The 27,698-nt window shown below is 52.9% G+C and overlaps 2 protein-coding genes across 6 annotated transcripts in view; both read right to left on the bottom strand.

Moving 5' to 3' along the window:
• Positions 1-13,919, bottom strand: part of Slc12a3 (solute carrier family 12 member 3) — a 36,837-nt gene extending 22,918 nt beyond the window's left edge. Inside the window, exons 1-12 of the mRNA XM_052729194.1 lie at positions 13,419-13,919; positions 12,409-12,555; positions 11,018-11,093; positions 8,967-9,062; positions 8,615-8,754; positions 8,166-8,276; positions 7,256-7,367; positions 6,920-7,050; positions 2,625-2,709; positions 1,665-1,819; positions 1,326-1,433; positions 891-1,014 (exon numbers count right to left, since the gene is read on the bottom strand). Of these exons, the coding sequence (XP_052585154.1) occupies positions 891-1,014; positions 1,326-1,433; positions 1,665-1,819; positions 2,625-2,709; positions 6,920-7,050; positions 7,256-7,367; positions 8,166-8,276; positions 8,615-8,754; positions 8,967-9,062; positions 11,018-11,093; positions 12,409-12,555; positions 13,419-13,694 (1,561 nt within the window). The 5' untranslated portion in view covers positions 13,695-13,919. The remainder of the gene's footprint in view (positions 1-890; positions 1,015-1,325; positions 1,434-1,664; positions 1,820-2,624; positions 2,710-6,919; positions 7,051-7,255; positions 7,368-8,165; positions 8,277-8,614; positions 8,755-8,966; positions 9,063-11,017; positions 11,094-12,408; positions 12,556-13,418) is intronic.
• A 3,834-nt stretch (positions 13,920-17,753) lies between these two features.
• The window catches only part of Nup93 (nucleoporin 93), a 110,232-nt gene continuing 100,287 nt past the window's right edge, over positions 17,754-27,698 (bottom strand). For all 5 annotated transcript variants that reach the window (XM_052727053.1, XM_052727052.1, XM_052727055.1 and 2 more), the window contains one exon: positions 17,754-27,643. In XM_052727053.1, coding sequence (XP_052583013.1) covers positions 27,533-27,643 — 111 coding nt within the window. In that variant the 3' untranslated portion in view covers positions 17,754-27,532. The remainder of the gene's footprint in view (positions 27,644-27,698) is intronic.

Genomic DNA, 27,698 nt, shown 5'->3' on the forward strand with positions numbered 1-27,698 from the left:
ACAAGGAACAGGTCTGGACCTGGGCAGCAGGAGATAGGGGTGGTTCTTGAGGCCAGCTCACTAGACTTCTCTATCCCCTAGGTGAGACACCTCTTCATACAATGCAGGATCTAGTGTCTAGAATCTTCCCTTGGGTGACAGCAACCAGACTGTTAGGGCAAGTGGTTGACTGCTGGGGCCAGCCTGAGCAGCAGACATCTGGTTGTAACAGGAAGGTGCCTCTCAGTGGGATCTCCACAGCTTATATGCCCCGGCTTCTGCATAGGGAGCAGGGCAGGGGATGCCCCCTCTTCTGCAGATAAGCAAACTGTGACTCAGAGAAATGATTTATCCATAGCCACACAGCAGGAACAGGGTAAAGCCAGCAGAAGCCAGTCAACCTGTTAGGCTGCCCTGTTCTCTGGACACTTTCTCTTTGGGCAGGTCCTGACTGGGTGAGAAGCTGGCTTTGTCAGTGCATCTGCAAAGGTATTGATTGAGCTAGCCATTTGTATCAGCTTGGCCCATCCCCACAGGTGTCCTGGGGGTGGGAAGGTGTCCCAGCTGTCAGGACACTGGAATGCAGAAGCAGTAGAGGCAGAGACGTTCCCTCCTAACAGCAGAATGGCCCGCTACCTGGAGTGGCTTCATGGCCACCCTGCCTGGAGGCGGGAAAGGATCAGGAGGCCTTTCCAAAGGCCCTTCAGGCAGGCCTTCATCCACTCAAGAGATACTCAAGTGGTGTTTGGAGTTGGCCTTAGCGGCAAAGCAACTGTTCAGTATGTGCCTGGCCCTGTTTAGTTCCATCCCCGACACCAAACAAGTGCTAGTCACAGAGTACCCGGTGACAGCTGGGCTGAGAGGAGCGGGCCCTAGGACCTTCACAGAAGGCCGGGGAAGGAGCCTCTTACCAATGATGATGAAGGCCACCGCGATGGCGTAGGCCAGCAGGTAGCCACGCACAGGCTCCTTGTTCTTGCCATAGCCTTTGCCGAAGAAGCCAATCAGTGGGTACAGCTGGTCTTCACAAAGGCACTGTGGACAGCGTACCCCACTCTCAAGCTCTGGCTGGGACCTCCCCCTTCCCCTTCCCAGGGCCACCTGTGCTCTTGACCCTGTGTGGCCCCCTCTCTGACCTCACCAGGTTTCTATTCTGGGAACCTTTCTTCACCTGGAGACAGGGCTGTTGCCTTTGAGAGTTTGCTGGCCTGGTCCCTTTCCCTCCACCCAGACCCATATCACGTGACACCCCGGGCGCTTCGCCGCAGCCTGAGGAGTCTTTCTACTTCATGCTCCCCAGTCACAACCCACAGCCTTCTCGCAGTGGCCCCTTCCTGCACCTTTACCTGGAAGACCTTGGCGGCAGAGACAAGACAGGCCAAGGCAGAGGACAGCGTGGCTCCGAAGATACCCGCTGTGATCAGGGGTGCAAAGGCGGACACCATGCTCATGGTCTGTGGGAAGGGTAGGGGGCCGAGCTAGAAACCCTACTGTGCACCCCTTCCCCACTGTGGTCCTGACATCTCAACCCCCAGTGGGGACCCAAGGCCTACTCACAGGCAGGGGGTGGGGACGAGAGCCCTACCTGGGCAGGAAGCCCTGCCCCAGGCTTGGGCAGTAACTTCTCACAGACTCCTCTACCTCCCCGGCCTTGGGGGTCCCGTAGCCAGGCCCACCGCTTGTACCTGGTAGTAGTTGATGAGGCCATAGCGGCAGCTGTGCTGCTGGGAGCATTCTGTGAAGTTCCAGCCGTAGCCACAGGCCAGCCCTTCGCAGGTGCCTGAGCCGGGAGTCACTGTGTCATTCAGGTCCCCAGAGGCATCTCTCACCACACAGGAGCCTGAGAGGAGAAAGGTGTGTGTTGAGGGCATGTGTGTGTGTGTGTGTTGAGGGCGTGTGTGTGTTTGTGTGTGTGTGTGTGTGTGTGTGTGTGTGTGTGTGTGTGTGTGTGTGTTGAGGGCGTGTGTGTGTGTGTGTGTGTGTGTGTGTGTGTGTGTGTGTGTTGAGGGCGTGTGTGTGTGTGTGTGTGTGTGTGTGTGTGTCTGTCTGTCTGTCTGTCTCTCTGTCTGTCTCTTTTCTTCCCTTCTGTCCTTTGCTTTACTCTCCTCCTCTTCCATCCCAGAAAGGCTGGCCACCTCCGCAGAGGGTGAGTCACTGTGGATGGACAAGCTGGCTCCTCCTTTATACCCTGACAGTATTAATGATAGCAGCAAGTATGGGACTGTTTTGGGTCTACCTGACAGTCAGGGCAAGGCAGTACTCTTATTTTTGTTATTGCCCCCTTTTATCCAAAGCAGGAAGAGCTGAAGTGACCTGCCCGATGTCCTTAAAGCAGAGACCTGGCTCTTAAGCCCCGCGTGCCTATAAAATAGTTCAAGTGCCCTGGCCACTTGTAAACAGCTTGCCCCCAAGGTGAACGCAGCAAGCAAGAGTACCCAGAGATGCAAGGAAGATGTTAACCTGGTCTGGCCTCCCTCACCATGAAGATGCTCTATCACTGTGGAAGTGACAGAGGCCCCAGAATCAGGGCTCAAGGGCCTCCCTGCCTAGTTAGAAGCCAGCCCCACATAGCAGCTTCCTCCAGCCTTACTACAGAGCAGATCCATTTTTCTCTTTCCCACCATCTATGTGGTCTGGCTACTTACCAATGGTAGCCGAGATGGCAAGGTAGGAGATGGTGGTCCAGAAAATGGCCATGAGTGTTCCTTTGGGGATGGCTACAGCAGGGTCCTGTGGGGAGGCATGGTATTATCAGGCAGCCTGTGGGATTCCTTTGGGCCTCGGTGCCTTGGAAGAGGCTGGGCAGGGGTGGGCAGCAGACCCTGAGCTTGGACCCTCAGTACCGGTCCAGTTCTGGAAGAAGAGGGCCCATGACTGAGGACCTACGAGACAGCCATCACCTGTGGTCCCAGGGTTGAAACCAGTGAAGGTGAGAAACTTCATCAGCTCCATAACCCACCCGCAGGGGACCCTTAGCAAGGCTCACTTGGGCTCGGGGGTGAGGGGAAACCTGTGTCTGGCTCTCCACCTCAGACTCATCTGTGAGCAGAGGCAGCAGCCAGCTACAGCTGGAGATTGATGAATCAATCAATTACCCAGACCTGGACCCTGTTCACCTCACAAAGTGTCGCAGTAAATCACCGTTAACTGATTAATTTGTCTGGCTCTCCAGCAATAAAGTGGCAGAAGACATCCCCTAAACATTCTCCTGCTCCAAGAAGGAGATTTTTCCCAACAACAATGACACTCCTTACTCCACACACACCTGCACTCCCCCCCCCCCCCATCCACCCACACACGGGTCACAGCCTCCTCCTAGGCACTTTCTCAAATAGAACTTCCACCCAGCTAGTGAGGAACTGAGGTGGCGGGGCCTGAGGAGGGCAGGGTTACAGAGCTCCTGGTGCCTGCAGTCCTGACCCACACACCCACAGCCTCAGACTCCAGGAGCTGGAACCAGAGCAGCCGCACCGGCTACTTTTCCACAGTAGACTGTAGGAAAGCCATAACTGCCCGACCCGGGAGGCACAGACTCCAACCCAGGGAGGGCGGGAGGCCAAGTCTGCCGTGAGATAACTGTCTGCAAACCTCCCAGGGCTCTGTGAGGCCCAGTAGACAGATGACATTGTGGAAAGGAGGTGGCAGGTGGCTGGTGAAAAGAGAACAGAGGTAGCAAGTGGAAGGAGGCTGCAGTGTGGGGAGACTTGAATCAGTTGGGGTCTCTGTTAGGGGATCCTATGACCCTGGCCTTTACTAGCAATGCCCAATAATCTGAGTTGTACACAGTGAAGCCCCGGTCCCAATTCCAACAGGCCATGGCCGCCTGAGTGTGGAGCTGTTGGGGTTTCTCACCCATAAGGATTTCCCAGGCCTCAGCTATATAGTCTTAACCCAGTAACTATGGTGATGAGCATCCTCTGTCCCCCTCAATCCCTATCCACCCAGAACCTCAGAATGTGCCCTTGTTTGGGAAGAGGTCTTTGGAGGTGTAAGGAATAGAGGTGAGGTCATTCTTATAGGGAGTAGAGGAAGCCCTGAGTGAGTGGAGTCCTGAGTGAATGTGTCAAGGACTCGGGTGCCTCAGCCCCACGGGGGTGGCAAAGCCTTCCGTGGGTGAGGCTCAAGAGCGATGGCAAAGTTTGTCTTGGGAGTCTAAGTGCAAGTGAGTGGTCAGTGTGTGCAAAGATAGCTTGCATCTGCAGCTTCTTCCTCCTCCGGGATGTTCACAGCCCGAGACTGCTCACCTTCAGAGACATCCTACCAAATCTAGTAAGGCCTCCCCTGTGCTGTGCCTAATAAACACGCCGAGGTTCTGGGCTCCTGCTGACCCCCACCAGACCCCAGCTCTCCTGTACGTGTGTCTGTGTCCGTCCGTCCTTCACTGTCTCCCCGCCCCTAGTCAGGTATATGCTGGATTAGAGTCAGCCTCAAGTGAGGACCGGTGTCAGATTAGAAGAGGGAGGGACACAGATGTCACCCATCATTAGAGCGACACAGATTAAAATAGCAAGCTGCAGTTCAGGGTGGCCTTGTCAGGACCCCACACAGCCAGGACAAAGCAGGAAGGACCCATCCTCATCGCCATGTTGTCAGCGCCTTTCACTGAGGTTTCCAGTCTCCAGAGCTGGGAGAGGGTGCTTGTCATTTTAAGGCTCCTGGTTTGTGGGACTTTGCTGCCGCAGGAAGAACACCTAGCCCTCAGCCTCCACCTGCCGTCCCTATCTTGGTCGGATATCTGGAGGCTGGCTCACAAGTCAGGCCCATCCCTTCCTAGCTGTGTGCTCTGGGAGAGACCCTTCAACATCTTGGAGACTCAGTTTCCCTGTGTGGTGTAGCAAGTGCTCATGAATGGAAAGCGTAGATGGGGAACATGTCCTGCACCCACATGCCTGGCCAGCGCAACGATGGTGTATAGGCATGAGCACCCGAGCTCAGGTCTCCAGAACCCACACACAGCTTGGTACAGCAGCCTGCATCTGTAATCCTAGGACTCCCAAGGCCAGATGGGAAGTAGGGACAGGAGAATGTCCAGGTTACAAGCCAGTTAGCTCAGTGTGGGCAAGGGTGGACAAAGAATAAGCCGTCTCCAGCAAGGTGGAACGAAAGACCAACACACAAGGTCATCCCCTGAATACAATACTTGCACCTTGTATGTGCACGCTTAAGCTTACACATGAGTGTGCACGCATACACACACACATGCACACACATCATATACACACAAAGTATGTGAACGTCCATAAAATGGAATCAGTGATATAGCTCACTGGGTAGAAGCCCGTGTGCAGACCTGATGACCCGGGTTTGATGCCCGGATCTCACTATGGAAAGGGACAACAAAGTTTTGAAAGCTATCCTCTGACCTCTGCATGTGTGATGTGGGGTGTGCACACTTGCACTCACACACGCACACCTCCCACACACAAGCACGCACAGTGATCATTTTTCAAGCCATAAGTAGCTGTTTAAGTGAGACTTCTCTAGTCTACAAGCTTCCGTGGTGTGGCCCCTCACTCTTGTGTGGCTATGGCCAGCCCCTGTCCCTCTCTACACTTGGCTTACTAGTCTACATGATGGTAACCGGACAGAGATGACAGTCAGCTCCCAGCTTGCACATTCTCTGCTCTAAGCACTTTACATGACTCCGCAAGTCTACACCTGCCCTATCAGTCTTTACAGTTGGGGAAACTGAGGCTAGCAGAGAATGCCCAGAGTCTCACAGTGGGAGCTCTGCTGCTGAGCACAATCCCACAGGAAGGGCAGAGCTAAGTCCAAAAGCCAACTTAAGGCCTGAGGACCCAGGACACAGCAAAGGTGCCCCCACCCGGATCTCAGATACATGTTGGCCCTGACACTGAACACTGGGGACCGAAGCTTGGTGACAGTGACAGTTAATGGGGCTTGAAGAGGATTCAGGCTGTCTAAACACAACCTAACAATGACCTGAGGGTAGGCACCCCAGGCGTCTGCCAGCTGCTCTCTTAAGAGCAATAGGGTAAGCAAGCGTTCTGATCCCCCGGCCTCCCTGGGAGATCCAGGCCAAGCCAGCTGAGCAGTCTGCTTTCTGTGTTGTCCCCCAGGAACAACTGGGCTTGCTCTTGGTTTTGGTTTGGTTTTGCCCAGGCTGGCAAGAATGATCTTCAATTTTCCTGATCCTCCTATGTCAGCTTTATGAGTGCTGGGATTCCAGGCCTGGGCCACCATGCCCAGCTTGCCCAATTCTTTTTTTTTTTTTTTTTTTTTTTTTTGAGACAGGGTTTCTCTGTGTAGCTTTGCGCCTTTCCTGGAACTCGCTTTGGAGACCAGGCTGGCCTCGAACTCACAGAGATCCGCCTGGCTCTGCCTCCCGAGTGCTGGGATTAAAGGCGTGCGCCACCACCGCCCGGCTTTGCCCAATTCTTAATTCTGTGAGAAGCATGACTTGAGGAACACCCCCAAGGGGAAGGAGACCAAGGTCAGCTTTGAGTTCAAGACAATGCCAGGCACTTCATTGGCTCCCTGTCTGGCACACCACCATCTCTTTGGTTTCTGCTGGCAAAAGCCCTCCCCTTGCCTCACTGCAGAGTGTACTGCACATTTGAGTCCACACTGCTGCTTTGAGTCCATTTCACTACCATTCAGTCAACAAACACACCCGGTACCTAGCTTGTGTCCGACTCTAAGCAGGAAATAGAGACAGAGACATTGGGCGGACACCCGACACTGGGAACCCACGATGGCAGGTAGAAGGCCAGGGACAGGTGTTGCAGGAGGGATTTGAAAGAGGCTCAGAACTTTCCAAAGTAACAAGAACAGGGCATATTAGGTGTCTTAGTCAGGCCTGTAGTGAACAAATTAGTCAGTCTTCAGGGCAGAGGTGGGGTCCTGGGAATGGTATCAGGGTTCAGGCATGCACGTCCTCTACAGTGTCAGACACTGAGGATAAGCTCTGCGTGCTCACCTTAAGGTCCCCAGAGATATTGGCTCCTGCCAGAATGCCGGTGGCCGAAGGGAAGAAGATGGAGAACATCCCAAAGAAGCTGCCATCGATGCCTCTCCAGTCAGGCACTAAGTTCTGAACAAAAATGTCCCCTGGAAAACCAATGCCTAAGTCAGAGTCACCCCAGGGGGGGTTGGCCACCTGGCTGGGCCCTGTCAAACCTGCAGTCAGCTCCCCGAGCGAAGCCTCTGGCCATGGGAGAAGATCCCAGCCTCTTGTGCCCATTTAATGAGTCAAATACACAGACCAACTGTCCCCATCCACAGAACCACCGTCAGGGCTCCCGACCTCACATACCATGGTAGCTGTAGAAGCCTTTGGAGGCCTTGTCTTCAGATGCCGGGATCAGTGTCCCCACTAGATAGTTGGCAAAGGACACCATGATGACAAGAAAGAATAGCACCTGGGCCTAGAGCAGAAGGCACCGGAGGTCAGAGGGCAACGCCAGCCTTCAGGGGCCTGCCGTGGTCCCTCGCTCTAGCCATGCAACTGTTTCCTCACCTCGGTCAGACAGTGAGGAGTCAGGGATATGACAGTGAAGGATGGCCTGAGGTTAGAAACAGGGGCTGTCATGGGATCAGGTTGGAGGGTACATTAGCAAGGTGACCCAGCAGCAGACACTTAAAAGAGGAGGACGAGTGAACCACAGAACCACCTGAGCCAGGAGGCCAGAGAGCAACCTGGAGAAGAGAGGCAACAAAGCCACACCCCTCCCAAACTGAAGGCGCCCTTCTGGTCCAGCCTGCTGGCTGCAGCCTAGCAATTCTTGTCTTGTTCCATGGTATGAAACCTCTGACATTTGGCTGGATACATGGATACAGGAGTCAGCAGAATTGAAGAGCACATTTCCCTGCCTCCCTTGCAGCTATGTGCGGCTATAAGACCAGGTTCTGGCCCCTCCTCTCCTTCTCCTTTCCCTCTGCCTGGATCACAGGCGTGATGATGGCGGCCACTGTGAACCAGGTGAACAAGGGCCACACTCGGATGGAAGGTCACAGGATGGAAGGAATCTGCACACCTCTCCCCACCCCCATGCAAACCACCATGCTAGCCTGAAACCACACTCTGGATGGTTACAGGAGACAGAACAAGGGCTGCCTTAGGGTCTGTTCATCCTAGCAGCAGTACTCCAGTCCTAGTTGACACCTAAAGAAGAGGCAAAGCCAGACCCAGGCCCACCCTCTCGCTCCCACCACACCCTCCTCACCTTGGACTCCCACTCCATTCCAGCCAGTGAGATGGCCAGCAGCACGGTGACAGTGACCACGCCGATGATCCGGATGTCATTGACGGGGTCTACAATGGGTGTGCCGTACTCCTGTGGGAAGCAGGCCAGCTGTGTGTTCTGTATTCACCTGTTCTCCTCCAGACCCCCCGCTCCATTTACTTAGGGCATACCTTTCGATGATGCTCCACCCCCCACCAAGGGCTACTGCATGGGCCTGGACAACATGGCCCAAAGATAACATGTACCCTAAAAGGGGTCTTGTGGGGGTGGTCTGCACTTAATGAGAATTTTGTTTTCACTCAAAGTGACCAGACATAGCTTTGGTCAATAGTATGTAAGATTAGGCAGGAGAAGGAAGGCTTGGCCCAGTGTGAGGAGCAGTATGGGGAGGTTGCCCAGCTCTCTCTGGCCCAGGCCTGGCCCCTCACCTGAAGGAGGTCCCGTACGGTCTCTGCAAAGCCCACAGTGTGCATGGCCACACCCACAGCGTTGGCAAAGGCGAAGATGAGGCCAATGGAGCCCCCCAGCTCTGGGCCCAGACTCCGGGAGATAAGGAAGTAGGTGCCACCTAGCAGGCCAGAGCAGGGAGCCAGAGAAATAACAGTGTACTGCATGCAGGGCGGGCAGGACCAAGGGCCACAGAGCAGGTAACTGAGACCAACTTGAGAGGTAGAGCGCTCCCACAAGTCCGTGTCTGGACCACATGGGTGTCATGGGGTATGCCAGGGGTGGGGTGGCAGCTCAGAGATCCAGGTGTCGATGACTCCCGGGAGAACGCACCTGACTTGACCTTGCCATTGGTGGAGATGGCTGAGATGGAAAGGCCTGTGATGGATGTTACCATGACGGACAGCAGGATGATGAGCCAAGTCAGCACTGTGTAGGGGTGAATGTGAACACCCAAAAACTCAATCAACACATTTCCCAGGTGAGAATCCATGGAGAAACCTGAGTCAGCCCCCCAGGCCCCCATGTGACCTGAGCTCCCACAGGTCCCATGTGACCCGAGCCCCCCCAGGCCCCCATGTGACCTGAGCTCCCACAGGTCCCATGTGACCCGAGCCTCCCAGGTCCCCATGCGACCCGAGTCCCCACAGGTCCCATGTGACCCGAGCTCCCCCAGGTCCCCATGCGACCCGAGTTCCCACAGGTCCCATGTGACCCGAGCCTCCCAGGCCCCCATGTGACCTTTGTCCCTTTCCTTCTCTGAGTCTGTTTTCCTCCTGAAAAACAATGGGTCTCAGCTAGAGGCCAAGGTGCAGACCTGTTGTCCCAGCATTTGCGGGGATGGAGAGTTCAAGGCCAGCCTGGGCAGTATAGAGAGAGGTCCTGTGTCAAGACAGACACAAGGAGCTGAGCATGGTACACACTTTTAATCCCAGGACTCAGGAGGTAGAGGCAGGCAGATCTCTGGGAGATCAAGGCCAGCTTGGTCTTCAGAGAGAGTTCTAGAATAAGCCTAGTTTACATAGAGATACCTTGCCTCAAACAACAACAACTCCCCTACAAAAACCCCAAAATAAAAAACAGTAATAAGAGCTGGGTATGGTGGCGCAGGCCTTTAATCCCAGCACTCGGGAGGCAGAGGCAGGTGGATCTCTGAGTTCGAGGCCAGCCTGGGCTACAGAGCAAGTTCTAGGTCCGGGACAACCGGGATACACACAGAAACCTTGTCTCGAAAAACAAACAAAAAACCAGTAATACGGATTGGAAGGTAGCTCAGTTGGGAGAGTGTCTGCCTAGCACAAGGCCTGAGTTTGAGCCCTGGTACCACATAATCCAGGCCTGATGGTACACACCTTTAATCTTAGCACTTGGGATGCGGCAGCCAGAAATCTAAGGTCATCCATGGTTACAGAGTGAGTTTGAGACCTGGGATATACAGGACTCTGTCTCAAAATGAAAACAAAAAGCCAGGACACCTAGGAGATAGCTAAGCACTCAGTAAAGTGCTTGGTTTACAAGCACAAATATCTGAGTTTGATCTCCACAATCCACATGAAGTCCTAGGCATGGTGGTACCTGTGAGCCCAGAACTGAGGAGGCAGAGACAGGAGGATGCCTGGGGCTTGCTGACCAATCAGTCTACCTAATTAGTGAGATCCGGACCAATGGAAGACCCGACTCAAAGGAGGTGGGTGGTTCCTGAGGCGGATAGCTGAGGTTATCCTCTGCCCTCTGCACATTCAAATACAAACGTGTGCATGAGTGTATACACACACACATACACACACACACACACACACACACACACACACACACACACACACACACACTTCCCCAGATGAAGTTAAAGTGGGTCTATCTACCTCCTGCGGTGAGCTGCCAATGTGTGAATGGTTTCCAGGCGTGGGAGGGAAGGTACCCATCTTTGACAATAAAATCAAAGCAATAGCTAACCATGTCCTCAGTACTGTCAGGTACCAAGGCCTGTGCTGTTTTCCTGAGCCTTGTAAACTTCGCAGCGACTCTGTGAGGCAGGTACTACTATCAGACCCATTTTACTCAGGAGGAAACCAAGGCTCAGAGAAGGTTAGGAACCTCCACAAGGCTACCCAGCTTGGTGCCAGGCCCAGCATCTGAGCCCTGCTCCTCTAGAGTCCCAGAGCACAAAGATTCTACAATAGAAGTTGGCTCAGTGGGACCGAGTGACTTTGAGGGGCCCTGAACCCTCTGACTCTACATCCGCCTCCTCAGCTGCACCCTCACCTGTGGCTGCTGCCATCTGAGGGTGTGCTGTGGGGACGAGGCCTAGTCCGGTGTCTCTACAGCCCAAGGGGCCTTGGACCAGAACTCAAGCACGCGCTTTCCCCTCTCAGAGGCGCACTCACCGATGCCTGCCTGCGCCGTAATCCAGGGCAGCCGCAGGTAGAGGATCACACCCCAGATGTTGAGCATGCATCGGATCTGGGAGGAGGAGGGTGGTGTGAGAGGTTTCCTGAGGGTCACATGCCCAAGGACAAACCCTCAAGTGCTTGTTCCCAGGCCTGGGGAACACCTGATGCTTCGTGTGCTCTCCCTCCCCTGGGCTCAGACTGCCTGACTTAGGAGAGGAAGGGGGAGGAGAGGACATCTTTTCATCCCACCTCCTCCCACCTTGCCAGGGAGGCCTGGAATGGGCTTCAGCCTTCCCATCGTTCACCCTGTTCCAAGCCCAAGACTGTCTGCCAGGTCCCAGCCATTGCCTTGGGTAGCTACTGGCCCAGGGCATGGGAGTGTCAGCAGCGCCCCACGCAGAGCAGAAACCAAAGCCCGGGTTGCTTCCACATTAAAGGCAAAGCCAGAGGCCATAACTGAGGCTGAAATTCCAAGCGGGAGGGCCTGCCGTGGACTTTGGCTCTGTCAAGTACCAGGGCCAGGTAAGGACATGTGTCCTTCACACCCATGAGATTTCTCTCATCTGCGGTGATGAAAACCAGGACGTGCCTGGTTCTGGACAACACAGATCAGGGCATGCTCCAACCCTGACTGTGATCCCCCAGGGGCGGGTGAAAGCTCTGGTTCTGAGAAACAATCATAATGGGTTTGCAGAATTAGGACCAGAAGCTAGCCGCCTGCCTCCCAGGGTAGGACTGAAGCTTTCTCCTACACCCCATCCCATCACCTTTGTAGAGACCTAGAGTGTCTTTCAAAGTCAAGGTCACTTGATTCTTTACTGTCTGAAGGCTTATTTATGTTCCAAGTGATAGCAAACACCCCTTTCCCATTAGGATGCACTCTAGGAGTGGGAGTTGGGGGGGAGGCCTGGCGGGGTGGTGGGGGTGGTGGTGGGGTGGGAGTGGGGGGTGGGGGAGGTGGTGGGGGTGGGGGTGAGGAGTGGGGGCGTAGGGGGGGTATTGTAGATTTGTGTGTTAGTGCTGCCCTCTGGTGGCTCTATGGGGAATTTCTTCTAATAACTCCCTAGCAGGCATTGATCCAAGAATTTTCACAGCTATAAACTAATTTAATGCTCAATTTTACAGGTAAGGAAACTGAGGCAGGAAGTGGCTAAGAAACTTTCCTAAGGCTACAAGATCAGTGAGTAGCTAAGCAGAGATCTTCCCAAGTTTGGGACGCCTACACCAAGTACAATTGGAGGGTACCGTGCTGATGGGGAAGTGGAGGCCCAAACTGAGCCCAAGGTCGAACGTGCGCACTAGGGTCTGAGAGTGAAAGCTGGGGCTGAACGGGGCTCTACCTCCCCCCCTTTCTACACATCAGGCTCCAGTCCACACCCACTCACCATCACCCCCTTGACCCAGCCGAAGCGCACAGGCTCCCCAGGGCTCTTCTCACTGTCGGTGCCTGTTTCGTCCTCCACAAGTCCATCCGTCAGCTCACGGCCTGGCCGTCCATCAAAGGCCAGGGCATGCAGGTGGCTACCTTCCTGCTAGGGAAGAGCAGCAGGAGTCAGGAGATGGGAGTTGGGGGCTTGGTGTCTGTGTTCAGCCCTGCTGGCCCCCGGTTTGACACGCAGGCAGCCCGTGGACAGCTTCATGGGCACAATGCCACTGGAAGCTTGGAAAGACACCGAGGAGAGCAAGCTGAGCATTCAGAGCGCTCCTCCCCCTCTCGGGCAGAGGGCTGGGAACTGACAAGCACGCCGTCAGAGAAGGGAGACAGGATTATTTGACCCCTGAGAGGTGAAGCGGTTTGGTCCAGGCCACGCACTGGGTCTCTGGTACAGATGGACTTGAACCCAGGCTTCTACCCCAGTATGACAGGCCTTCTGGTTCACATCCCTGGTCCCTGCAGCCCACTCTGGGGCTTTCTGCCCTTTCTTCCCAGCACCTCATCCCAGCATCCCTGTTTGTTGGCCCCTTCAGAGGGTTGTTCGGAAGCAGAGAAGAGAGCTGGGAGTTAGGTGAGTCCCGGCTCCTGAACCAAGAGTCTGTCCAACTGTCAGTGAGAAAGTGAGGTCACAGGGATTGGGCTGTCCAGCTTCCCAGACAGCAAAGCCAGCAGGCTGATATCTGAGAGGGCCTACCCTGCTCCCTGCTCACAGTCTCTCTCAGGGGTGTGCAACCTGCATTTATATGAGCAGCCATGCTATCTTTGGGCTGCCAGTGCCTGGGCATTGAGTATTAGCTGTGCCCTGAGCTTCAGGGGCACCTCAGTCGGCTATTTCATGTGGATATCTTGGTCCTTGAGGAAGATGCCATCTTTACAACACAGGTGACAGAACATGTTGGGTAATCAAGGCCAATGTGGCAGGGCCAGGAAGTAGCCAGTCTTTGAACTGGTGGTGCTTACCTTGAGAAATGAATGCAGGTCAGCCAGGGTGGGCCGCACCTTCCGGGGCTCGCCGGGCAGAACGCTGTTAGCATAGTGTTCATAGGCGGGCACTACGTCGATAGTGTTGTAACCGAAGGTGCGCATGTACAAGGTGCTGCCGTGTGTCAAGTGGCTGGGGTGGCTGCTGTCACAGGTAGCTGGTGGGGGCTCGTCACCCCCCAGCAGTGTGCTGATGGTGAAGCGTCCGCTGCACAGAGCATCTCCAGGCATCTCTGTCACAGGGAGCTCCGCCATGATGACTCTGGGTATCAAGGGAGGGGGACAGAGTAGGCAAGGACACCAAGGGTGGCTTTATAGGCTGGGCAGCAGCTGGGAGAAGGCGGGAGCCTGGCCAAGACCGCCCAGGGCTAGTGAGCAGGGTCTCTGCCAGGGCTGGGAGGTGGAGCTTAGCAGCTGCTGACCTGCCCCCATTTCTTTCATCCTTGACATAGGGGCCACTTTGGAGCAGGAGGGCTGGGCTAGCCAGAGCCACACCGCTGAGTCCTGCATCAGCTCTTCTGAGTCTAGGGTAGCAGAGGTTCTGCAGCTAGATCCCAGGAAGCAGCAGTCATGAGAGAGGACCCAGAGAAGGCCAACATTGCAGGTTAACAGCCCTCTCATTGGGCCACGGTGTATTCCTTTCTGTTTATTTACTTGTTTGAATGGATGCCATTTTAGGACATGCATATAAAAAAGGGAGTCTGTCTTCTGATCTCTGTCCCTCAGTGTCTTTCCTGATACATCTCAATATATATAAGCCATTATGATTATGGCTTACATGAGTATATGTGTGGCTTCAAGCCAGACCTGCAGCCATCTCTTGGCTTACAAATCTTGAGGGCTTGGTGCTGGCCACTGGCCTCTAGGGCAGGCATAATGTCACACCTGAGCTACACATCCATAGGCTTGGCCTACAGGGGCCAGAGCAACTGTACCTTCCCTCTCTGGCGCCCTGTAGTGTTTCCATGTAGTAGAAGGTCTGATCACTGAAGGCTCCTAAGCCCTTGCAGGGATAGTGCCCTCACATGTGAAAGGGACCCTGGGTTTTGAGGCACGAATTAGTGGATGCTCTATGTGTCCTGAAGAAACAGGGGACATACGGCTGTGAAGGCTCTTGGCGTCAGCTCCTCCACCAATAGCCCCACCCACAGTCGTCTTTTTCCCCAAGAGGTTGGGTGTTTAATGACTGATGGACGTGAGGCATAGAAGCTTGACATCCTGCCCTGCCTCAGGGTTTGCCTGGATCATCTGAGGCTTAGGGCCTCCACCAAAGCCTGCTTCCCTCTGCCCTCCCAGACATATGCCCTGACTGCTCACTTCTCAGTCTGCTTCTGTGGTGAGGTGACCCAGCCCCTTACAAGAATTGAAAAAGACTGCGCATGTTTATTGTTGCTTTATTCATTATAACAAAGAATTGAAATCAACCTTGTCCATCAACAAATGAATGGATAACAAAATTATATATACATATGCATATACGTGCATAAATTGTATGTGGGCATGTGTGTGTGCATGTATGTGCATGCATGCTACTCAGCTCTAAAGAAAAAAATGAAGTTAAATTTTTTTAGGAAAATGGTCTTAGAATGAATATTAGGTGAGATCCACAGTCTCAGAAATAAATAACATATTCTACCTCATGTGGAACTTAGCCAAAAATATATGTACATGTATAGACAAAAGTACTTGTGGGTGCAGTATAACATGAAGAAAGAACAGGAAAAGCTAATATAAGGGGTGAGGAAGGAATGAATGCAGGTAAGGACACGGGATATGAAAGGCAGGGTTAGGGGGAGGCAGGGTGGGGGGAAAGCTAGTGTTTTTCTAGTTCTAACTCTGTCACAGATTTTTTTGGTTTTGGTGGTGGATAAGTGCAAAAAATATATTCAACACTAAAGGTGTAAAAGTTAATGTGACATTCCACAGCTTCTATTTCTATACCAATTCTAACTGTATAGACGTTCATTAGGTTGTATCAACTTCTATTACGGTTAATTTTGGTGTGCAATGTTTTTTATTGACTTGCAAGAATTTATTTATTTTGGTTTTTTTTTTGGAGACAGTTTCACTGTGTATGTAGCTCTGGCTGTCCTGGAACTCATTTAGTATACCAGGCTGGCCTTGAACTCAGAGATCAGCCTGCCTCTGTCTCCCAAGTGCCGAGATTAAAGGCGTGCGCCACCACTGGCTGACTGCAAGATGTTTATAATAAAGTTTATAAAAATTAAAAATTAAAAGATTGGAGATCTCTTGTCTCTGTCCAACAGACCTTTACTAGTCCCACCCCCACCCCCTGCCCTATACTGTGTGGTAGTGGAGTCAGGGATTTAGAGAAGCCCTGTCTCTACTCAGAGTGGGGCAGGGCTCTCAGAAAGCTAAACCTAGAAACAGAGCAGACCAGCTACGATCCGAGCAGACAGCTATAGGAGTGGGCCCCTGGAGAAGGGTCAAGGCCTGGCCAGCCAGGGAGGGCTTCTGGGAGGAGGAGGCCTTTTAACTGCTTGTTTCTCCTGGAGGCCTGGGATGGGTTGGAGGCCGGAAGGCTGCTGTCTGCTCTTGCACTGGGGCTCCACTTTCGTGCAGCTCAGGCTCCAGCATCTTCCAGAGGAAACTGGAAGGAAACACTCCCACTCCCTCCCATTTGGCCCGGCCTCTCAGAGCCTACCCACGTTCCCTTGAGGACCTGCCCAAGGCATCCAGACTCTGGGACCTCCAACAGGAAGTGAGCACTAGTTGGTGGGTGCTTTCGCGAGGCCCAGCTGACTGTTGCTGCTCTGGGCCAGGGAGACCAGGACAGGTGTGCCCAGCTGGAGGGCCGGAAAGAGGTTGCTGAGGCCAGTTGGAGACGGCCACAGAGTCATCCTATGAGCTGGAGAAGTTTCCAGACTCCGTGCTCTTTTTTTGTGAAGGGGGCATGTGTTCCCTCCAATTTCTTGGAATGGAAGCCACAAAGGGACCTTGCCCCATGGTTCAGCGACTATCTCAAGCAACCAGAATAGCAGACAGGTGCTCAATGAATGCTTGTTGATTGTACAGTGAGTGAACAAGGATGACTAGAGCCTGGAGGGCTAATCCAGGAGGGCAGTCCTTGGCTGGCAGGATCACCTTGAGAGAGGCATGCAAGGGCTCTTTGGGGATTCCCACAGCACAGATCATGCCTCTATGGGAGAGCATACAAAGGCGGACACATGTGCCCCTTTTTCCTGCCAACTCCCAGCAGGGTTGAAGGCTTGAAGGAAGGATTCAGGCCAAGGACCCCTCCGGGTCAGTTTTCCACCTTCTTGCCAGGGACTGTGAGATTTGTGAAACCTCCCACTGCCTTCCAACAGGTCCACCACCCTCAGGGCAGATCTTATCCTCTGGGTTTTAAACTGCCAGCTACTTGGCAAAAATCACAGCCACCCAACGTCCCCACATCATTCCAACACACTGGTGCCCTGGCAGCTGTGGAAAGTTCCTGATAAAGATCTCGGGATAGAAAGGGCCAGGGCTAGTTTTCAGCCAGGAGTAAGAGGCTGTGAAATTGCCGAGTGACCTTGGCATATCACTTCTTCCTTTCTCCAAACACCTGTGCCAGCTGGAAGGGGTGTGAGGCTATTTCTAGAACCTTCTGCCCCACTGCACTCTCTGGAGTAGGATGAGGTTGAGGCAGGATCCCTTGAGGGGCTCAATTATCAGGGCAGCTAGTGACTGTTTAGCACCTTGTGCCAAAGCACAGACCCTGAGAAGGGAAGGCTTGTGATTGATGGAATGCAGTCCATCTGATCAACCCTCGGAGGGGCTCCTCCTGAGAGGGACACACGGTTCCTGCTCTCGCGGCAGCTTCTGAGAGGACACAGGACTCTGAGCACAGTCCTGGGACTGGGCCTTAAGGAGTTTCTATTCTGTTTGTTTTGGGGAGCCTTTAACGTAGTCTCCCCACTGAGTGAGCCTTAATTACTACAGCAGCAAGGCGGGAGCTACACCTGTACCAGGGCCAGCCAGCTCTCTCCTGCCTAGCCTCAGCCTGGCTCTCAGGAGGAATGGGACAGTCAAGGACCAGAGAGGCTCAAGACACAAGAAAAAACTCCTCTTCTTGGGGGCTGAGCCACAAGGACAGGAGGGCAGGCTGCAGGCTCCTAACTCTGGGCCTGCCATCTTCAGGGCCACAGAGGGCCCTCCGGATCTCTATTAAGTCCTCCTGGAGGCCCAGAGCATGCAGCCATCAGCAGACGGGACCTCACAGGATATAGGAGCTGAGAGGAAAGGCAGGTAGGGACAGGGGAAGAGGTGAATGGGTTGGAAGACCAGGGAAGAAACGGTGGGAGTCCAGGCTGCAGGGGCATTTCTCCATTCCACCACATTTATTAGGTAACGACCACATAACTCTCTTCTGTGCTGAGCAAGGCGCCCTTCCCCAAACAAGACAAAGTCCTGCCCTCTGGGAGCTCACATTCTCGAGGGAGAGAGAGACAATAAACACACAAGCAACTGTCAGGATATACCTAGTGAAGAATGTGCTATGAAGAAAAGCTTTTTCTTAGGTCAGGCCATTAGGTCTCTTTGAGGATGCAAACCTGGAGCTTGGCCACCCGTATGTGAGCAGGATCTGCAAGAGGTGCGGAGCCAGGCAGGAAGAGAGCCAAGGCCCCAGAACAAAATGCAGCTTGGGCTTCCAACAGAGCAGGGAGGCCTGGGTGCTAGGACCAAGCAGACAGGGTGTGTACACAGAAGAGGGAACTTGAGCCTCATAGACCAGCTTACAAGTTGCAACGTGATGATCAGGTCTGGACTTTCTACAGATCACATTGTGTGAAGAATGGACTAAGGGAGACCAGACGGGGGTTGCTTCAATATGCAGTGATGGCGGCCAGGCCTGGGAGAAACTTTAGGATAGTAAGATGGTAGGTGTCCTGAAGACAGATGACAGCATTAGCATTTATGTGGAACTGTATGAGGCCAGTTTGTGTGTGTGTGTATGGGGGGGGGGGGGGGCAATGACGGGAGAGCTCCATGGGAGAATGTTCCTGGGTAGGAATCTTTGACAGGAAGGGCTTTGGGTGCCAGGATAAGGAGCTGATTTTGTCCTGGGCGTCTTGGTGCTGGGAGTAGCAGTTGTATGGTGCACATCAAATTTAAAGGATAGGGGCTGGGGAGGGCCAGCAGATGGCATGGCATGGTCAGACAAGAACGGGGAGAGGGGGGAGCAGCTCGATTCTGAGCCTTAGGCCCACCTGGTTCCCTCCTGCTGCACATGGGTTAGAGCCTCTCAGGAATGCTGACTCTGAGGTCATGGGTTGGCAGAGTAGGGGGAGGACAGCCACTGGCATTGGTCTAAAGCTGCCCAGGTGACTATGAGGAGCTATAGGATAGAGATGCTATGGGCTATTGAAAATCACCTTTCACAGTTACCCCAACCCACCCTGTCCCCAAGTTCCTGTGTCCTGTGGTCCCACGAGGCTTGCCTGGAGAGGATGGGTAGGATGCAACCCTGGTGTCGTGAAATAGCCGGGTAAGAAGATGCGCTGCTCGTCGGCCTGATTCACAACACCAGCTGCAGCAACCGTACCAGAACTGTGAGGCTTCCTCCTGGGGGCGTGGCTCCTCCAGTTCGGAGACAGTAGAAAACCCAGGCAAACATCTTCCCTGGCCAGGAGCTGCCAGAACCCAGCAGAAATCTAGGGCTGCCAAACACAGAGCTGGATCCCTGCCCACAAGGGGCTCACAGACTTGTTGACTCCATTGAGGGAGACAGATCGAAACCCTACAGTGTAGGAGCAGAGAAGGTACAACGGGGTCAGGACCATGGCAGCCCTGAATCCAGAAACAGGGCCGAAGCATTGGGATCCCTATGGAGCCTTGCGTAGCACATGGATGTGCCTGCTGTAATCCTGGTCCTTCTTCCCAGACAGCATTAGAATAGCTGGACACTAACATGCCTTGAAGCTATGGCCAGCTGATGCAAAAAGGGAAGCGCATAGACATTAAGACATCTGCATGCTTAAAAAAGGACTCCTGATTGTTTCTCGTCCTCTTGGCTAAGGCCAAGGCTTTTTTCCCTTCATGGACAGATTAAAAAAAAATTGAACTTTTTAGCCACCATTCCCCCTGATAGGTCTCCTTAGGCATGAGCAATGCACTAGACTTAATGTGACTATTTTGGAGAAAAGGCAGGACGAAGTATGGCTGGTGCCCTCAGATGCATGCAGTTCAGGACCCAAAGCCACAACTTAGGCATAAAAGCTTAAATCCTTGGATAAAATACTACATGGGTTCAGAAAGGGGGGCTGCAAGGATGCTATAAGGTGTTTGTAATATCTCAAATAAAGAAAAGAGATAAACAATCATTTCAGCTTGGAGCTTCTTGGCAGCCAAGGCAAATAGACTCCTGACTAGCAATCCCGGTCTGCTGAGACTGAGATTTCATTTTTCTATCTGTCCTCTCATGTCCTTTAGCCCTCCATGCAGGATTAGCTGCACTTTTTAATGCAGGGCTGGTGTGAGCTCAGTCCTGCTGCAGCTGCACAAACTGAAGCAGCAATCCTAGTAAGAACTCAGGTTTCCAGTAACACACTGGGTCCGATAGGTGGGGCAAGTCCCACAGTGTTTGGAAGCTGTTTAAGACTGCAGGAAACAAGCCTGGGATCTTGCCCCAGAGAGCTTGGACTTCATAAAGGAGGCACTGAAGGGCCCCAGTCAGGGCACAAGAAGGCAGGAGCAGGTGGACAGCAGGAAGGGCTACCTTGGGTTTGGGCCTAGGGATTCAGTCCAAGTTGGCAGATGTCCTTTACCTGTGATATCCTGAAAATATGACCTCAACTCCTCCACTCCCCACACTTTTTACATCTGATGCCATTTTAAAAGCCATGTGGAGTCAGGCGGTGGTGGCACACGCCTTTAATCCCAGCACTTGGGAGGCAGAGCCAGGTGGATCTCTGTGAGTTCGAGGCCAGCCTGGTCTACCAAGTGAGTTCCAGGAAAAGGCGCAAAGCTACACAGAGAAACCCTGTCTCGAAAAACCAAAAAAAAAAAAAAAAAAAAAAAAAAAAGCCATGTGGATTTGACCATGGTGGGGACACCGAGCAAGGTGACCAGATGGGCCTAGGCCTGGTGAACTTTTTCCTAGCCAGGCTGAATTTTCACCTCGCTGCAGCTCAAGAGATTCTTTGAACAAACTGCTGCGCTGTGGAGTAGCGGAAGGGGCTGTGTGGCCGGCCTACTTTCCCGTGCCCTATCATCAGTCAGAATGGTGCTTCCTGACCCTGCTAGGGGAGGAAAATTATCTCAGGAGCTTCTGAAAACCAGCAGCCAGTGTCTAGCCCCTCCCCAGGCCACTGGAGCCAGACTGCATCAAGGCCCTGAGATGGGCAGTTTAGCTCTACAGAGCCAGGAAGTCACCAGGGCTGGCAGCTGCTGGGCAGGAGCTGAAAGGTGTGGCTACAGCCCAGAATCTGGCTCTTTGGGCTAAAGGAAGGCCGATTTAGAAGTCTGTGAATATCCCTCACGCTGTAGGTGGCTTTGAAGATCTCTTTTCCTCTGGTTAAGCATTGAAGACACCTGCTGGCCACTGGCCTTTGTGCTAGACCTTCTGCCTCAGCAGTTGTGTGGCCTCAAATCACACAGCCCAACTTCTCTCTCTGCCTCATGGGCCACCCTCCCTGGTACCTCCCAGTCCCCACATACCTCTTGAACAAGGCGGGAACCCTGTGACCTCTGGCAGGTTCTCAACTCACCTGAGCCCCTCGGTTTCTGCTGCTTCAAGTCGCAGGAAACGTTACCACATGGACCGCACCACCGGATCATGAGAGGTGGGAGCAGGCCCGGAGAGACCTGGTGCTTAGTGCCTAAGCTGCCGAGATGGTCCCACTCATCCTGTTTGCCTCTGTAGGGCTGAATCCATGTCATATACAGAGAGGTCCTCCCTCCCCAGCCTCTGGGAACCTTGCCTTCCATTTCCCCCTTTTTTGGAGTGCAATGCTGGGATTGAACCTATGACCTTGTAGGTGGCAGGCAGGGACTTATCACTGTGATATCCAACCCAATCCTTTTATGTTTTGAGACAGGGTTTCATGACTTAGTTGTCCAGGATGGCCTTCAGCCTGCAATCCTCCTGCCTTAACCAAGTAGCTGAGATTATAGGGATGCACTACCATGCCAATCCCCATCCCTTTGTATATCTTTCTTGTGGCCTTTCTTGGCCTATGTTATTAGTGTCTGTGTATATACATTCAGTTCGCCAGAAACCAGGGTTGTTCTTACAAACTGGCCCAGGATATGGAGCCTCCGAACTCCTAGTGAGTGCTCAAAGAGAGTGAAGGCTTGAAACCAACCAGGAGAGACTCACTTGAGGGAGACGACCTCCCACTGTTGGTAGCCCCCAGGAGGGCAGTGACTGCATCCTAGGACCATGTCCTAGGAAACCGGGGATACAGTGCAGCTAAGTCAACTGTCTGACCTTGGGCAGGCCCTCAAACATTTGCTGAATTACATTCTCCAATTAGCAGTCACTGAAAACAACAGGAACCACCAGCTGACCTTGACATATCAGTAACTGTCCTCCAAGAGCAAAATGTTGACCTACCAGCTTTGACCTAATTTTGTGTCTTGACATAAAAGAAGAAACAGAAGACAAGGCAACCCTGACATGGGCTTACTTTGCCTGCACCCACGTGAAACTGTTGTGAATGGCGTAAGGCAAACGCAGAGGGAAGCTCCTATCACCTTTGCGAGCCACCTACACTGAGCAGGAAGAAGAGGGACCCAAGCTGACTTTTACCGGCTGAGGGCCTCCTGAGTGACAGTTCCAGGTAGATGAGTCACTTGGGTCAAGTGACTCTTCCCAGTACCCGAGGATGAGGGAGCTGGTACCTCTGCTCTTCGGGGAGCAGCTGTCTCAGAGTGACTCCCAAGTAGAGAGGAACTTCATCCAGCTCCCAGCCCTTCGGAGAGCTCTGCGCTCTCCCATGCTGCAGCTCTGGTGCCGCAGGATGTCTCCTCCCAGCACATGCTCCGTGTCCAGGGATCTGCTCTCCAGAGCGCTTCACCCAACTCCAGCAAGAAGTCTCCCATCCCTCATGGGCAGTTTATGCTTTCAAATGTGAATGGCTGCAGCCGCCACCAGAGGGCCACACCACACTGCCACTCTTAGAAAACTTTTGGTTTCTAAAGTCCCGAGTGAGAGCTCACAGAGGGCTCCATTCCAAGTGTGGGAGGGGCAGAGGCCGTGAGGAGGATGCCTCCAGGCTGGCACGACTAGAGAGACCTGTGGGACAACTGAGAAGGAACTTCCAGACAATCTCCGGAGCAGTGGGGCCAGTTTTCAACCCTGCAGCTACGAAGCTTCCCAGGCCCTGGGCCTCTCTTTCCAGCACCAATCCATTTGCTTACTATTGCTGAAAGCTGGCCATTTCCAGGAACAGCTGAGGTGACATTCACAGCAGCTCACCAATGACCCCCCTCCTTTTCTTAAAAAAACAAAGACAGGGTCTTAATTAGTTGGCCTTGAACTGAGCTTAAGAAATCCCCGTGTGTCTGCTTTCCAAGTAGCTGGAACCACAGGGAGCAGACTCGGAACTTCTCCATGAAAAAGGAGGACACTTCAAGAGGCAGCTCCAGTAGCAGCTGTCGACTCCACCCACCTCACCAGTGTCCCTTCAAAGGCCACAGCCTTGCCAGCCTGGTCCAGGAGAGGCTCTGAGTCCAGAGGACATCGTGGAACCTTATAAGGGGTATGAGGGCACTGGTACAGGGTAAGACTCTGAGGTCAACAGACTGCCTCCAAGAGCCCCAGCAAAGCAGAGGTTGAAACTTTTGGGGAGGCCTCAGGCTGAGCTCAGGGCATCTCATTAGGGTCCCACCCTGCAGTGCTGGCCATGTGCACATCCCCAGGCAGAATACCAGAGCCCACATCTTGGTCTTGATAGCATCCTTCTTGGTTAGAAACATTAGCAGGTCTTGTTAAGAACGTCTGTCCCCTGGTCAGGCCCAGCCTTTCCTGCCATCAACTGAGATAAAGCCAGCTCTCGCTATTGCCTCCCCAATGCTCCCACCGAGGGTCCCAGATAAAGGGCCCCAGACCCAGAATGCCACCTGCTGGCTTTGTACCAAAATGCTATTTACTGTCTACCACCCCTCAGCCTGACTCTGATCTTTCCCAGATGCCAGGGGCTGGGCCTGCGGCCGTTAGTGACTTCCAGAGCTTCCAAGCCAGACAGAAGTCCTATACTTACAGAAGGAGGTTGCTGTGACTTGAAGAGACCCAGAGACTAGGGAGCAGGTAGGCTTTGGGAGCCTTCCATACAAGGAGTACGGAGGGAGCTCCCTTACCCCGAGGCGAGGAGAGGCACTTCTGTTACCAGCTAGAGTTCCCATTCCAGTGAAGAACTGAACAAAGGGAGCACATGGCACACGGGGAGAGCATTTACTGGACAGACACAGGGGTGGAGGAGGAGGAGGAGGAGGCGGCCTGAACAGAGCAAACACAGAAGTTACTGCATGGAAAGGAACACACGAAAGACACCGACTCTCCCACCATCCCTCTCCCCACAAACACAGGAGTGACGTCAGAGAAGCCAAGATGGAAGAAAGGAAAACACCACGCCACCAGCTACAGCAGAGAATCTGCCCACCACATTCCCAACACACGCACTCATCAGGTGAGAATGAACTGTGTTTTGCCTCTTCCTGCTTCTAGCACCCACAGCACTTGAAGGCCCCGATGGAAAGCACCTGGGAGGTGACGGGAGCTGAGGTCAGCTGGGCCCCAGTTATCCCAGTCAGTCAGCCTGCACTCCAGTGACTGCCTTCTCATCTGGAAAGTCATCCAAGGAGCTGCAGCGCTCCGTCAGCCTGCGCCAGGCGCTCGTCTCCGGTTGTCGTCAGCGCCAGCAGAGGCAAAGCAGACACCCCAACTGACCGGCTCGCTGTCTGTCTTCTACCCAGAAGTGACTCAGTGTTCATTTGCTAAATCTGTTCCCAATGTCGGGGGTCCTCTAACCTTTTGCCACTAAAAGCCTGGTTATGCCAGGTCTTCTGGGGCCAGCGGAGGGCGACAGTACTCTCACATTGAGGCCAGGTGCCCCTTCTAGAGCGGTGACAACCCCTTTCCGACTGCAACAAGTCCATGAATGTTGGAAGCAAATGTTTTTACCTGCCGCCCCAGAGAAACACATGCTAAGGAAAAGGCAGCCAGGAACAGAGTATGGCAGAGCAGTGCTAGGTCTCTGCCCACACCACCCCGAGCTGTGCAACAGTACTCAGTCTTAGGAAGACCACTGCCCTACCAGAGGAGGTACTCAGTCCACCCAGTAGCCAGTCAGTCAGCAGCACTTCAGCAGCTTTGGGCAACATGCCAGTCTGGAGGCTATTTCCAGCACAGTGTTCAGCAAGCTCCAGGCATGAATGGCATGATAGAATGAATGGACTCATGGGAATCTGGCGAGTGACATGAAATACCCAATGAACTAGATACAAAGGCTCTGACGCCCAAGGAGAAACATGGGTGTGGAGATCTAGCCTAGGGCAGCAGAAGCTGGCACATCCAGCTAAATCAGCCTTGAGAGTTTGAGCCAGGGGCATTTACTCAATGACAATAGGCAATGCTGAAACCCAAAGCAAGAACAGCCCCAGCTTTGTTATTTAAACCAGCCAGTGTTGGGCACTGTGGGAGGACCCTAATTCTTCACTTAAAATATCCTAAACCCTAGGACTTAAAATGACAGGACTAAAGCATCACTGCAGCAACCACAAGCTCCTTCGGGCTCTGGTCTGAGTTTACATGGGGCAGGAGGGGGTCTGCCTTCTGCCTCCAGCATTAATTGACACTTCCAGCCCTCCAATGGACCCCCCATCCACCCCCAGCTCAGAAGCCACAACACCAGAAGATGTGCTCAAAGAGGGACTCCCAAATCCACTTCATTGTTCCCCTGAGTTACCTAACTTTACTCAGGAGGAGAGGGAGGAGGAAAAAACAAAGGAAAAGAGGAGGTGAAATCAAATCCCCAGGCTCCGAAAAGGTGCTGAGCAGTCAGCACCTCCCTGTGAGGTTCCCCAGGAGTCAACTATGAGATACTGAGACAGCCTCTTACCCTGGCCGTCTCAAAGTGCCCTGCGTTTGTTCAAGAGCCTCCAGAGCCACTGTCTTCTCGTTTCTCTGGGTAAACAACGACGTCACAGACAATCACCAGGAAGGATTTACTTCTCTGAACAAATGAGTGGAAGGATGGCTTAGGCTTATAATCTGTCACACAGTCATGAAGTCATTAGACATGTCTGACTTCTGGCACCAGCTGGGCACATGGGAACCTGTTGATGCCATGCCTTGCAAACTCAGGTTGTTCTTAGCTCCACACTTTCTGTGACTCACATGCAGTCACAGAACCAGTCTATAGAACAAGTACTGGAATTGGCTTGTGGGGGACTTGACAGTGATGGCATTCTTTCCCAAAGGCCTCCCCACACCAACTCCTAACCTGCCGGCCACTAACTACACCACGTTCGTCCCGAGCTGCTGCTTTTCTTGCCTGTTGCCTTTAGGTCTCTTCTGGTTTCTGCAGGGCATGTGTGCAGTTCCCTAGATGCACACAGAACTGCATAAGACAAGGACAAACTCACAGTGAACTCTGCTGGGGTGAGGAAGAGACAAGCAGCAGAGGCCACAGCCAACCCGTTTTCTCGAACTATGGAAAAGGAGTCAATTCCAGAAATGAAGACAGTTGTGCACTATCAAATCTGGAGTGCTCTCACCCTGCACTGTGAAAAAACACGTCAGTTCTCGGGGCCCATGAGCAAGACACACCGTGCTTAGCCTAGCCTCCTACAGGCTTGCCTTCCCAGACTTTAAAGGGAAGGTCAGTTTTGGGTCCCACCTACAGGATGAGACCAGGGAAGGAAGACTACAACCTGGAGGGCCTCACATTATACCCTTTATGGATTGTGAAATCCGTGTCCATTACAGATCCATCAGCTCTTTCCCAAAGGGAAAGACGTAGGAGTGACTATCCTGTGTAAGAGATTTTTTTCCCCGAGGAGCAAAAACCTTTTTGGCGAGCCCGTGGCAAAGTGTTCCTCAAGAGTGTTCCAATAGCCTGAAGAGCAGACCTTGCCCAGCTGGCTCACTCAGGAGCAAGTGCTCATGTTGATCTTTCTAGTTCAGTCCAGGGCTATGGGTGTGGTGAGAGAAGCAGTCAGTAACAAATGACAACCACTGCCTGGGGACCAAATACCCAGAACGCAGATGCCAGAGGTTTCTATTGTCAGACATGCAGAATGAGCCCATGAGCTTGCCTTCATCAGTGAAGGGGATCATCCAAGTAGAACTGACTGCCAAAGCAGAGAAGCTTCAAAAGGTTCTTTGAGAGGGGAGTGACTTCATCCATCAGCTCTTAACAGAGCAGAGGAGGAGTGGAGGGCTCACCCCATCTCCGCCTTGAGCTGGGCACTTACACCTTTTCAGTTCCAGCAGTCCCAAGCCCATGCTTTGACCCCATCGGGAAGTGTGGAATAGGAGGCCATCAGCTGGAATCATGGCTGAGGAAGAGGAGTGGTTTGGGGCTACATGACCTCAAAGGCTACGCAAGAGGACAGCAGCACTTGGTATTCCACACACAGACCTTCCATGGCCCAAGGCTGAGGCTGGCTTCCCATGCAACTAGACTTGTGAAAATGCACTGTGAATGCTTATATGGGCCATAGTGTCTGAGTGAATGGGACTCCAAAGGCTTGGATTCCTTGCTCATAATGGATAATTTTTTAATCATTTAAAGTCGTATTAGCCAAATTACAGAAACCTATGTTGCCTCTCCTTCTCTGGCCCCAAAACTATTGACAACATTTCCCGAATAAACACACACACACACACACACACACACACACACACACACACACACACACACCAAAACAAAACAAGAAAACCCAAAATTTTAAAGGAAAAAAAGAAAAGAAAAAAATGTTTAAAAGAAATACAAATCAAAGAAATTTATTGGTACTGACAAAAATACATAATACAAAAAACAAAACACAACACAACAGAAAAAAAACTGGTAAGCCCACCCCAGCTGGCCCATGTGACTAATATACTGATAGTGTGCAGCCCCAGACCCCATCAAATACAGCCCTTAATTCATGAGGACCTCCATCTGCACCAGCCTGGCATTAGTGTCCCCAGATGTCCGGTAGGGTATCATTCCAGCAAAGGTAATCAGAGCTCTGGCTTGACTTCGGAGTTGCTGAGAGAAAAGGAGATCAAGACAAGAAAACTGGTTAACTGTCAATCAGAGCTCT

The sequence above is a fragment of the Peromyscus californicus genome, unplaced genomic scaffold (assembly GCF_007827085.1).
Source record: "Peromyscus californicus insignis strain IS unplaced genomic scaffold, ASM782708v3 Scaffold_8__1_contigs__length_139910024, whole genome shotgun sequence".
Lineage (NCBI taxonomy): Eukaryota > Metazoa > Chordata > Mammalia > Rodentia > Cricetidae > Peromyscus > Peromyscus californicus.